Source organism: Ammodytes marinus (assembly GCF_949987685.1).
Source record: "Ammodytes marinus genome assembly, chromosome: 3".
Classification (NCBI taxonomy): Eukaryota; Metazoa; Chordata; class Actinopteri; order Uranoscopiformes; family Ammodytidae; genus Ammodytes; species Ammodytes marinus.
The window spans coordinates 13430029-13442981 of NC_137232.1; the positions used below are offsets into that span (position 1 = coordinate 13430029).

General features: G+C 39.2%; 1 protein-coding gene across 1 annotated transcript; it reads right to left on the reverse strand.

Annotated features, from left to right (window-relative positions):
- Window positions 1-438: 438 nt before the first annotated feature.
- On the reverse strand, window positions 439-12342 carry trpc6b (transient receptor potential cation channel, subfamily C, member 6b; the record flags this gene model as incomplete). The annotated part of the gene is made up of 11 exons (XM_080024731.1): window positions 439-620; window positions 1872-1947; window positions 2161-2220; window positions 2447-2653; window positions 5916-6111; window positions 6277-6541; window positions 6999-7229; window positions 8715-8931; window positions 9943-10107; window positions 10498-10683; window positions 11596-12342. The coding sequence occupies 11 exons, from the start codon at window positions 12340-12342 to the stop codon at window positions 439-441; spliced, it is 2532 nt and encodes an 843-aa protein (XP_079880857.1).
- Window positions 12343-12953: the final 611 nt, after the last annotated feature.

The window sequence follows — 12953 nt, forward strand, 5'->3', positions numbered from 1 at the left end:
CTCTAAATGCAAAGGATTATAGCCAATCATTGTTTTAATATTTAAAATAAATATCAGTTAAGTTTTTCTACCAAACTGTGTGTTAAATCTCTGCCTGAAGGCTGTTTGACCCTGATATACTATGTTACATTAAAGCTATAGTGCGTAACTTCTGTCGTCCCCATGAGGAATTCTGAGCAATTACAACATCAGTAGAATCAACAACTGAAACATTTCTTGGGCTCTTCTTGGGGATTTTTCTGAGCTCCTGCACTAGTGTCAGGGGGTGACACAAGTTTCTAAATACTGCCTCATGAGAAATACAGAGAGAGTTTTGTGGAGCTGATAGGCTTAATCAACTTTGTCTCAACTCGTTTTGCGATGGCCTGAATGTAACCGACATTCATTTATATGAAAAAGTAACACACTATAGCTTTAATTTGCCCAGTAAATACATCCCTAATATTTACATTTTAAAGGTTGTATAGCCATCTCATTCTTCTGCTCTTCCTTCTGCTGTACATGCATGACGTCCCCTAGCTCCCTGATAAGATTTGCCAGTGTCTCCAAATCTTGGTTCCCGTTTTCCAGCAGTTCGTATCTCAGACTGGAGATGTCCTGCTTGATCTCTTTCAGTTCGCCTGCGGGACAGTGAGTAAGACAGCGTCAAACTATGTTGGCCCAGATATTAAAGGTGGAGTCAGTGATTAATGAGAGTGCTTGTTGTCAAAATCACGTTATCTTTATCAAAATCCGTGAATATCTCCTCATGATCCGCTACTTTACTGTACTGTGTGTGTGTGTGTGTGTGAGCGCTAGACCCTCTGAGGTCTATTTACGCGTGTGCGCGCATATCTTTATTAATATCTCCCTGAAGATATGGCTGAAAAATTAAATTAAAACATCATCTCAAACTAGAGGTTCTCCTGTTTCCGGGGAATGTTCTCGTGATACTGGCTTAGAAAACACAGTGAGAAGCAAGACCCAGAAGCTCCCTAGCTACCACTTAGCTTGTAAATAGTGCATAGAGTATATACATAGTGTGAAAGTAGTTTGTTATTATTGTTTTTATATTTACTTAATGGTTTGTTTGAAAAATGTTTTGTGATGCTTCCTCTTTTATTAGTATACATCCCATGAATCATTATATGTGGTTCAAAGTCTTCATTCAGTCTAATTTCCTAACGATTTTTGAAAGTAGAGACAACATTTCTACCAAAAAGCGTCTGGACCAAATTTTATATTAGTCATGTTTTGTGCACTCCCCTACTGTGTTTTGGAAAATTTCCACTGCATTTTTGAAGCTAAAGCTTAGGAGAAGCAATTTCAAGAGCCAAAACAACTCAACAGGATGACTAAAGGTTCTTCTTTCACACAAATTTCCAGGTTTTTAAAAAATCGCAATTCATTTTTCAGCATTTAAGCCAATTATTTATATACACAATGGTCTAGGACATAAGTTGACCTTAGAAAACAAAGGCCTAATGTGTTCTGAACATTTCCATATACAACACTTTGGTATAATTTATCTTCTTGCACATTTGAAATAGGTATTTATAGAAGTATGTCAAATCGGACCCCTAGACCTCAGAGGGTTTAATACACAGGCTAGGCTCTGTATACTGGTACGTTGCTAGCTATGGTGGGCCCAGGCTAGGCTCTGTATACTGGTACGTTGCTAGCTATGGTGGGCCGTCTTTATTAACATACCCTTTGTTTACATGCCAGTTTACAGAACCTAGGCTGTGTATCAACACAAAAAGTACCGACAGGTAGCAGATTATGAGGAGATATTCACTGATTTTGACAAAAAGTCATTTTGACAACAAACATTCTCCAGAATCACTGACTCCACCTTTAAAAGCAATGTATCTGAAACATGCTTAACTCACCTTCATTCACTTCATCGCTGTCTTTGTCTCTCTGTGCTTTCAAGATGTATCTTTTGACCAGGCGATTCATTATTTTCTGTATTTTTTGAGTATAGGAAATATGAGTTAGTTGAGTATTTTTGAATATAAAATCTATGGAGGTGACTGACACATTATAATGGTGCGTATATGCATTTACAACAACAAGTAGCTTAATATTTTCTTTAGATATAAATTACTAGTGTATGTGTATACAACTTTACTTACACAGCCACAAGTTAATCAAAAAGCCAAAAGTAAATGTATTTACTTGGTGATGAGTCGGACTGAGCGATTCTTCAGCAGTCAGATCTTCTTCCTGTTGCCTCAACTAAGATTAGAAACAACACAAATACAAAAATATTAAAAAGTGTGCCTTGAAGGGACACACATACACCTGCAATTCATAAATGTGACAAAAGGGGGCTCTATACACCTGTATCAAAGAATATAGATACACATTACAAGTGGTACATCATAAAGTAAAAAAAAATCACAAGAATTTACCTCTTATAAATATTGATTGTGACATAACCCCAGCTTTTCCTTTGCATTACCTTGTTAAGCTCCATCTCATCTTTAGTATTTTCTGTGTGTTTGTGTTGAGATTCGTCCCAGAGAAGGTCTCTGATCCCGGGCAGGAGTGAGAGGAGGGCCATGGGGCTGGGCAGGAGGTTGAATGGGACCGGCAGAGTGCCGCCTTGCTCAAAGTACGAGAACCAGAGTTTAGCTCGGGCAAACTTCCACTCAACGTCAGAGTCGTCCTGCATCAAGAAGAAAGTGTAAGTTTGTAGTTATTCTTGTTTTTAAAATGACTTTTTGTCAGAATCAGTGAATATATCTTCACTGTCCACTACCTGTCTGTATTCACTTTTTTATTCAAAATAAGTGAATATCTCCTCACAATCCAATACATGTCCAGTACTGTGTGTGCGCTGAAGAAAACATATGGTGATAATTCACAGCCTAGGCTCTGTAAAAACCTGTAAAATGGATTGTGAAGAGATATTCACTGATTTTGACAAAGTGATTTTGACAACAACGTTCATCAGAATGACTGACTCCACCTTTAAACCGTCAGTATTGTTGTGGAAACCTAATCAACAGAAGTTGAAAAACTAGACTGAAACCTCATAACTTTGCCAAACATCAGCAGTAGGGGAGAATGGGGTAAGTAGGCACACTTTTTACTCTAGTGAGAATTGCTCATCACCTAAACATCTTTCAATAGTCATTCCTACATTGGTAACACTTTATAATAACTATCCGTTGTAACTCGTTAATAGATCATTAGTAAACTCTTAATTAATGATTTATTAATGATTTGTTAAGTGTTTGTTAGCAGTTTGTTAAGGATTTATAACAATATCTTACAGACAGTTAATAGACCAGTGATAAACTTTTAGTTAATTGGTTATAAATGACTTGTTAAATGACAGTTAACCGTTTGTTAAGGATTTATAACTGTGCTTTATAGCATCGCAAAGGGCCATTAGGACGGATAATCCATGACATTACCGTGATGTATGGACATTAAATGTCCCTCTGAAATTCTGTTTATCCAGTGTTTACCACAAACAGTTCCCAAACCTCATGGGTTTGTATGTTGTTGTATACTTTTGTATACTACTGTTATGCCATGTGATGGCTCAGTATGTGTGTTTCTATATATTAAACACAATGTTCAACATTTCATCTGTGGTGTTTCTTTGGTAAAAAACAGTACACAGAACAGCCTATGGGTGGAACAAGGTTGAGGTACAAAAATTTGATATTTTAAATATCATGTCAAATTTCTGTACCTTGAACTTGTTTCACCCATGTGCAGTTTTTACCAGTTTCACTGGTATTAGTAGAAGGTTAACAATCTATTAACAACTGATCTGTAAAGTGTGAGTTAATATATTAGTTAAAGGCCTACTTCACCGGTGGGAATATGAAGGTGTATTGAATTCTGAGATCCTATGTAGTATAAATGTGCAGTTTTTTTTTAAATTGGTTCATCCTAGCCTGAGAAAAGGCAGAAAGAGTGTTTTTTTTAACCCTATATTTCTCTTTCTCGTGACATCACAGAAAGAGAAATATAGGGTTAAAAAAAACTTACTTTGTAAATATTACTGTGATGTCTTTTACTGTGACATCAAGGTAATATTTACAAAGTACGTTTTTTTTTAACCAGTTTATATTACATACAGAGATATGATTTAGTCACGAGAAAGAGAAATATAGGGTTAAAAAAACACTCTTTCTGCCTTTTCTCAGGCTAGGATGAACCAATTTCAATTTTGTTTGCACATTTATACTACATAGGATCTCAGAATTCAATACAACTTCATATTCCAACTGGTGAAGTAGGCCTTTAAGTATTAGTTAATAGTTTATATATGTTATTGGGACGTTATTCTAAAGTTGCAACTATTCCTCATTTACAAACAATTAATAAATGAGGAATAGTTGCAACTTTAACCAAAAAACTTACTTTGTAAATATTACTGTGATGTCTTTTACTGTGACATCACAGTAATATTTACAAAGTACGTTTTTTTTTAACCCTATATTTCTCTTTCTGTGATGTCACGAGAAAGAGAAATATAGGGTTAAAAAAACACTCTTTCTGCCTTTTCTCAGGCTAGGATGAACCAATTTCAATTTTTGTTGCACATTTATACTACATAGGATCTCAGAATTCAATACACCTTCATATTCCCACCGGTGAAGTAGGCCTTTAAGTATTAGTTAATAGTTTATATATGTTATTGGGACGTTATTCTAAAGTAGCAACTATTCCTCATTTACAAACAATTAATAAATGACGAATAGTTGCAACTTTAGAATAACGTCCCAATAACACATATAAACTATTAACTGATACTTAATAAGTCATTAGTAAGTAATTCACTACTAGCTTGAAAATTATCTATCGGCTATCTATAGAGCACAGTTATAAATCCTTAACAAACGGTTAACTGTCATTTAACAAGTCATTTATAACCAATTAACTAAAAGTTTATTAATGGTCTATTAACTGTCTGTAAGGCATTGTTATAAATCCTTAACAAACTGCTAACAAACACTTAACAAATCATTAATAAATCATTAATTAAGAGTTTACTAATGATCTATTAACGAGTTACAACGGATAGTTATTATAAAGTGTTACCGAATAATCTTAAAAAGAAGGCAAGAAAGCAGAACTAAATTTGAAAGTTTAATTGCATTGTCAAGTTGACAAATAGGCCTACATAACTTACTGTAGCCTTGGCAGCTGGTCTAGTTTGGGATGCACTGGATGGTTTTGATTTTGTTGCCCTTTTTTCTTTTGCATGGTAGCTGCCTTTTCCTGCTCTATTCTTTCCTTCTCTGGGGTGTCAGTGAGGATACAGCTTGACAATTTCTTTCGTTATTGGGTTCCTTTTCTGGCAGTAGCCTTTGGATAACATGTGACAACCAACCCCCCAAAAAATGTGACGACCAACCCCAACTTGAATTTCTTGCTAGCATCAAGGCCAACAACCATCTGACAACTAATTAGCTTGCTAACCACAGTCTAAACAATAGTTTACCCTTCACACTTTTTATGGGTAACAAGTGTTTTGTTATAAATCCATTGTGTAAAAGAAGAAAAATAATGAGGAGCTAAATATTTTCAATTTGACATGAAAACAGTCCTCTCACCTCAAATTCAGCACTCTGAGGAAGACTATGTACAGTAGGTGACCTCTGATCCCAATTCTGGATATTTACATACAAAAATTTCACAGACAGCGCCTTCTGGTTCCGAGATATAACAATTGTGACAACCAACCCGTGTGACATATAACCCCGTTCTCCCCTACAATCTATTTCAATGTCTGTCGAAATGTTTTTTTCTTAAATCATTTAAATCTTAAATCAAAATGTTTATACCCCCACTATAAGTATACAAGACACAAAATGTAATAGAAATTTAGATGACTAAAACGTATAAGTAGGCCTATATAAGACAAAAAAGTGAATAGAAATGTATTTTGCTAAGACAAACTGTACCTCAATTTCCTGGAAGGAGCTGTTGAACATGGCAATGAGCATATTCAGCAACACAATCACCATGATGATGTTGTACACTCCAAACAGGACGTAGCCGATGTTCTCAATAAACTTATGGTCAATGTTTATGACCACCGACTTCACTTCTGACAAGCCGAAAATGGCCCAAAATAAGGTTTTAAAACTCTCTTCAAGCCTAGAGGAGCGGAGAAATTGGTAATCAAATTAGTGTGTAGTGCAGCCAGTATGTCAATTCAACACAGATTGTATCCACAGGCAAATTTAGAAGATATTGAAAAATTGTATCAATCTTTTTCTAGGCAAAATATTATTGAAACTAGTCTATAAAGTCGACACTTACGTTGTGAAGGCATCATTGTACTTGGCTCCGAGGTAGTAGGAGTACAGATTGAACATTCCCACCATGAAAGCCACGAAAACGGTTATGAAAATCACCATGAATTTAAAAATGTCTTTGACGGTTCTCCCGAGAGAGATCTGTAAAGGCCCGAACCTCTCGTTGGCGGGCAGGATGTACGCGATGCGAGAGAAACTCAGAACGACTGCTATAGCGTAGAGGCCTTCGGATATCAGCTGTGGGTCAGACGGCATCCAGTTCATACGAGCTGAAAATACACAAATTATGAACGTTTTATGACAGTTTTTATTTTTCCGTCCTTTTAGACAAACCAGTTTATAGAACTAATACAAAAAAGCACGTTTAGCATTTGGCTGTTTAATAAATCTGCATGAAAATCAAGTCTTACATTATTATATTATTTTAATTATATAGCAACATTTAAAGCTATATAGCGTAACTTTTTCATGACATCGTTTACCAACTGGTGTCGGCCCCTGACACTGTCAAATATTTCAGTTGTTGATTCTACTGCTAAGGAAAAAACCTGGACGTACAGCAGAAGGTATAAAATCCATACGTGATCAACCAAGGCTTACCTCATTGTAGATGCACCGACAGTGTTGTTGTAATAACTCAGAATTCCTCATGGGGGCGACAGAAGTTACGCACTATAGCTTTAAAGGTTAATTTGATATGTATAAAATCCTTTGGTGCATACTTACCGAGCTGAAAATACTGGATCTCGAATGGCAAAGTCATGTTGGACAGGTCGGTGTAGTGCTTATCATCGACATAACACTGGGCGGAATACGCGTGCCAGAAAGCCATCAATCTGGCGATGAAAGAAGTCATAAAAATAGAAAGAATACTGAAGTCCAGAAGGTTCCACGGTTCTGAGAGATACTCCCGGATGTCCTGCGTCCAAATGTCTTTACACTCTTCCCATATCTTCCCTGTTAAAAAAATAAAACACATTTTGTTGATAAGCAGTCAATCTTTTTATCTCTCAAATAAAAGTATCGCTGATATGATTTAAACGTGTGTAATACTAAACATGATGGATACTAAACATGATAGATAGGGCAGGAATTGATTGTCAAATCGCATAGTTTTAACTGATGATGTACGTCCCGTACGCCTACTTCCGGCCAAATTGAATTTTCCCTTCAGTAGTCAGTCTGGGTATACAGCGCATTTCCCAGATTCTCCGGAGAATCTACAATCGTCCAATCAGCGAACAGAGCGAGTGGCTGAGAACGCTCCAGTGTCAGTTGAATGCTGCGTTCCTTTATACTCGGAAGAAGGAGATTTCCGACTTGGTAGTTCCGAGTTCCGGCCTGTCTGTGTTCCAGTGCATCTGCTCGCGAAAGTATGGACGCCTAAAACCTTTCTCGTCCAAATAACTAAACGTTAGGCTCTAACAAGTTACTGTTGCCAGGTACCGGTAGATTCATAGACTACAATATGTAGTGAAGTCGGAAATTTCCGAGTTCCCTGTCCAACTGGAAGGCACCATCACAAACCGGCTCATGACACACGTGATGACCAAACGTGATGCGATTGGTTGGCTACTCCAGAGTGGCACTGGGCAGATCCAATAGTTTTAAACTTTGACAGACACCCGCCTCCAAGTGAGTGAACGTTTGCCAATTACAGCACTTCCAGACCTTCTGTACAAATGAAATGAAGCATGATGGTCTGGTTGGACCAGGCTATCAAAGACTAGGATGCAGCGCTAAGTAAAAATGTCACCTTGACTTTTCCATATTTAGAAAGTCATTCCCATTCCAGATTTAGAATACATATCTATGCCGGCAGTATCCTAACATGATGTATGTTTAGGGATTTTAGAAATCTTCAAAGAATTGTAATGTCCTTGACCCTGCATCAAAGCAAAAGGGTGTGGGTTTGACATAAGAACATTTTGAATTAGCCTTCTGCCTGTTGCTAACCGGTAGCCCGGCATTTGCAGGGCCCTCTATTTGACTTGGCTCAAAATGATTTGGTGAAACTCTTGCCACACACGCTCTGAATATGAGTAGCAAGTTTGGTGATGATTGGACAGTTGGGTAGACAGTTACAGCAAATTATCAGCTAAGCCCTGGACGCGAAGAAGTTTTGGTTTATGTTTTGCTCAATCTAATCGGATTTATATGGTGTGAGGGGCGTGGTCTAAAACACTTTTTTTTTTTACTTTGGGGTTTAATAACAGCGCCAGCCTTTGGTGGATTGCTTAGAAACGTTTTGTGTGCAATGTTGCAAGTGGAGTATCAAACCGAATTTTGGCGACCCACCCCAATAAACAAAACCGGCCAAATATCTAGATAGGTGGAGGTCTCAACCCAATATCGAACCTAAAGTCTCTTGTTCTTTACACCTCTAGGTAGAAGTGATTCAATGTCTAAGGGATAGTGTAGTATGATAAAGTGTGTCTTAACCTATGACCCAGGATATGATGAGGATCTCCATCCAGGTAAAAGGTGTGGTCTTCATCCTAAACAGCTGTGAGGGGCGATCGTGGAGGGTCATGTTTGGCAGCAGGGACGTCCCACCAAAGCGGTCGGCTGCGTTTAGGATCAGCAGGCAGAGGAAGATCACAAAGGAAGCAGCGTGCGCCACAAACTTCACGAAAGGGCCACACATCAGTTTCCCCAACTGGGACAAGGTAAGATGGTAAAGAGAATTACGTTTTAACATTAGTTTATGCTGCGCAAAGTGACATACATTGATTGCCACACACACAAACACACACATACACAAACGCAGGCGCACACATACACACATGTGAGCACGCACACACACACACTCTCATTCACGTTCTGTTTTGAATTTAATACCATTTGTTTGTTGGTTTGTGAACTCCATTGGGGCATGTAATGTGGTTTTTGACTAAATTTGACTTGACTTAATGTACACACACACACACACACACACACACACACACACACACACACACACACACACACACACACACACACACACACACACACACACACACACACACACACACACACACACTTCCTCTGAAGCTGCATTCATCTTGTTTGGTCACTTGGTAGCAGATATACTCCACACCAGGCTGATAAATGCACAGCCCTGATGTGTAACTGCCTCATTAAGTTTGTTTGGTAAATGTGTTTGCAGAATAATTTAGTCCAGCAGCACACTTAGAGAAATATTGGCGTTGTGTCAAACTGATGTCCAACACTCACTCTCCTTTTAGGTCAGTCAAGACAATGAATGAAGAAACTAACTATCAAGTTAAAGGTGGAGTCAGTGATTCTGGAGAACGCTTGTTGTCAAAATGACTTTTTTGTGAAAATCAGTGAATATCTCCTCACGATCCGCTACCTGTAGTCCACACATTGTGTGTGCACTGGAGAAATAAATCCAGTTTTAATACACAGCATAGGCTCTGTAAACAGGCATATTGCTAGCTTTGATGGGCCCCCTTTGTTTACATCCCCCCATGTTTATATACCAGTTTACAGAGCCTAGGCTGTGTATGAACAATGGATTTTCGTTTGTCAGCACACAAACAGTACGTACAGGTAATGGATTGTGAAGAAATGGACTGATTTTGCCAACAAGAGATTTTGACAACAAGCGTTCTCCAGAATCACTGACTGCACCTTTAAAGACACGTAGGGCGTGTCTATAACCCACCTTACTAGATGGAGCTATCCAGGACACTAGAGCCAGGACAGGCAAACCGAAGGCCACGCCGAGGACCAGAAGGATTTTAACCGCTGTGGTCTGCTGACGGAGTCCCGACAGGTTCTCATACCAGATGGACAGGAGCTGCTGTTGGCAGTTTGGATGTGCCACAAACTGAAGTGTGTGTGTGTGTGTGTGTGTGTGTGTGTGTGTGTGTGTGTGTGTGTGTGTGTGTGTGTGTGTGTGTGTGTGTGTGTGTGTGTGTGTGTGTGTGTGTGTGTGTGTGTGTGTGTGTGTGTGTGTGTGTGTGTGTGTGTGTGTGTGAGGGAGAATGAGAGAATGATTTTTAGGGGAAAAAGAATGCAATAAATATAAAAACTATTTCATACATTTTAAAGCTACAGTGCGTAACTTCTGTTGCCCCCCCGATGGCGATGGCTTGCGATGTAACCAACCTTCATTTATATGGAAAAAGTTACTCACTATAGCTTTTAATGCCATATATGACAGTGCATTTCTCACATGCTCACCTTTTTAACTTCAAACTTTTTCTCACGTGCTCACCTTTTTAACTTCAAACTTGATTGCCAGTTTTAACCGGAGAAGGTTCTGTCTGGCGATGGTTCCGGAGCTCTGAGTTGATTCCGTGTCTCCGTTTAGAACAGCTTTCACTTCCTCAGTGTTCCGACACAAATCCAGGAGCCCCACCACAAAGTCTTTGCACTGCATGGACAGCTTCTGGTAATCATTCTGGAACATGCAAAAGCAACATATAAAGTGTCTTATATTTCAATGAATTAGTAATATAATGTAGACCTCAAATCTTGTCAAAACTAAAGATTGCAATCTTTTAAGGTGATACAATGTAGCCAGGTGAATAGGGTACACTAATTTTAACTTATAGATATCATCATAAAAACTGTGCAGTTGATTACCTACTTACATTAGAAAAATTGTTTTTTATTACAATTTTTCCCCCAAAAAATGAATAAATATGGAAATGTGGCAACATCTAACTAATTATGTGTTGGCCTACATTTGTATTCTCTTTTAAAAAAAAGAATAATTACAGAACAGATATTTGATACAGCCTTTTTTAATTTTATAAATCAAAAAATATTACAGGTCTTTTCAACATGTTTTTAAGAACAAAATCAGACAATTAACAAAACAATTTTTATAAAGGTTAGCCTATTTATGAAGGTTTCTGTAATGACAACTTTCAGTGCTTGAAAAAAACAATGTCTTGCCTGCAGTGTCTTGCCTTAAAGACCTACTTCAGCGGTGGGAATATGAAAGTGTATTGAACTCTGAGATCCTATATAGTATAAATGTGCAACATTTTTTGAAATTGGTTCATCCTAGCCTGAGAAAAGGAAAAAAGAGTGTGTTACGGTCTCACTGTCTAACCCTACATTTTACTAGTGTGACATCACACTAGTAAAAATGTGGGGTTAGGATTAACAGGACAGCTGGTCCAAGGGAATACTGAGGAAAGACTGAGGGAAGAAGAACCTCATTCATTATATTATAATAGCAATTTTATAATGATAGAACGCCGGTTCCGTATGGGTGAAGTATTCCTTTAATCAATAGGTTGAGCTATTGCCTCTTCATTTATTATTATTTTTAACAGTTACATTTGAACCCGACCGATGTTACCTTGAACTCCTTCTCGATGTTGGCCAGCACTGCCAGCTCATTGCCCAGCTCAAGAGCCGCCATGACGGGGTCTTCACTGGAGAGAGAGAGGTAGGCTGGACTAGCCAGACCTTTATAAGCGTTAATACGGGACTGAGAAAGACTAAAGGAATCATTCCTCTGCTGCTCACTGCATATCCTGCACTGGCAGAAGTAGTCATGGGGCCTCTCTATTCGGGCCCCCTTAATTAGCAGCACATGCACTACCTCATACTCATGGCACTGGGAAGCTAGTATTATCGGTGTGATGTCGTGTGAAAAACGCGTTCCATCCTCATCATAGGCAAAGAATTCATCGTGTGATTCTGATTGGCTGGGACTGTAAGTTAACATTTGACCGTCCGCAAACGCCTGATGGTTCAAAATGGCTTCCACTATACGAATGTAGCCTTTGCTTATAGCTAACAGCAAAGCATCCCCTATTCTAGAAAGGTTTTTTTTCTTAAGGAGCAGCTTAGTCACTTCTAAATGCTCATTGGCCACTGCCAGCTGCAATGCATTCTGGCCCATGTAGTTCACACAGTTGACGTTGAGTCCCGGAATCTCTTGGAGCATCCGCCTGACTTCCGGAATGTTTCCATATTCCGCAGAATCCAAGAAAAGTTCCTCAGTCATGGAGAGGCATGAGGTGGTTTGGGCGTGTAGCAGGTAGCCGGCCCCCCGTCTGATAGCCTGTCTCCGGGGTTTGGTTAAGATTGGTCGCAGCATCATGGTGCTCACTTCATTGGTCCACCTAAAACACAGGAGAACATATTTAAAATGGTATTATGTGATCATCATAATGGTTTAAGACCTTATCTGTGCACATTTATTAAAGATGTACTATGTAGTTTCATAGGAGGGGGATTTGTTTACATTTGGAGAGCCTACAGTTAGTTAACCAACACATTCACCGGAGGGGCTACCAGTACTTGGTGGACTGGGAGGGTTATGGGCCAGAGGAGAGGAGCTGGATCGCCAGGGGCATCATATTGGACCCCGCACTCCTCCGGGAGTTCTATGCCAGGTACCCAGAGAAGCCTGGTAGACCGCCTGGAGGCGGTCGTTGGGGGGGGGGGGGGAGGGTACTGTCATGACTCACGGCTAGGCAGTCTATTCTCCTTCCTCTCTATATGTTTTCCCTTCTGTCTCTCCTTGTTGTGTTCTATGTGTCTACCTCCCTGTTGGCATGTGGGCGTGGTGGCACTCCAAGGCAGGCTGTTCCAGGTGTGGATCATTGGGCTAATCTGGGCAGGCTGTTTCCAGGTGTGGATCGTTGGGCTAATCGGGGATCCCTATTTAAACCTGTGGACTCCAGTCATTCAGCGCCAGGGTCTACT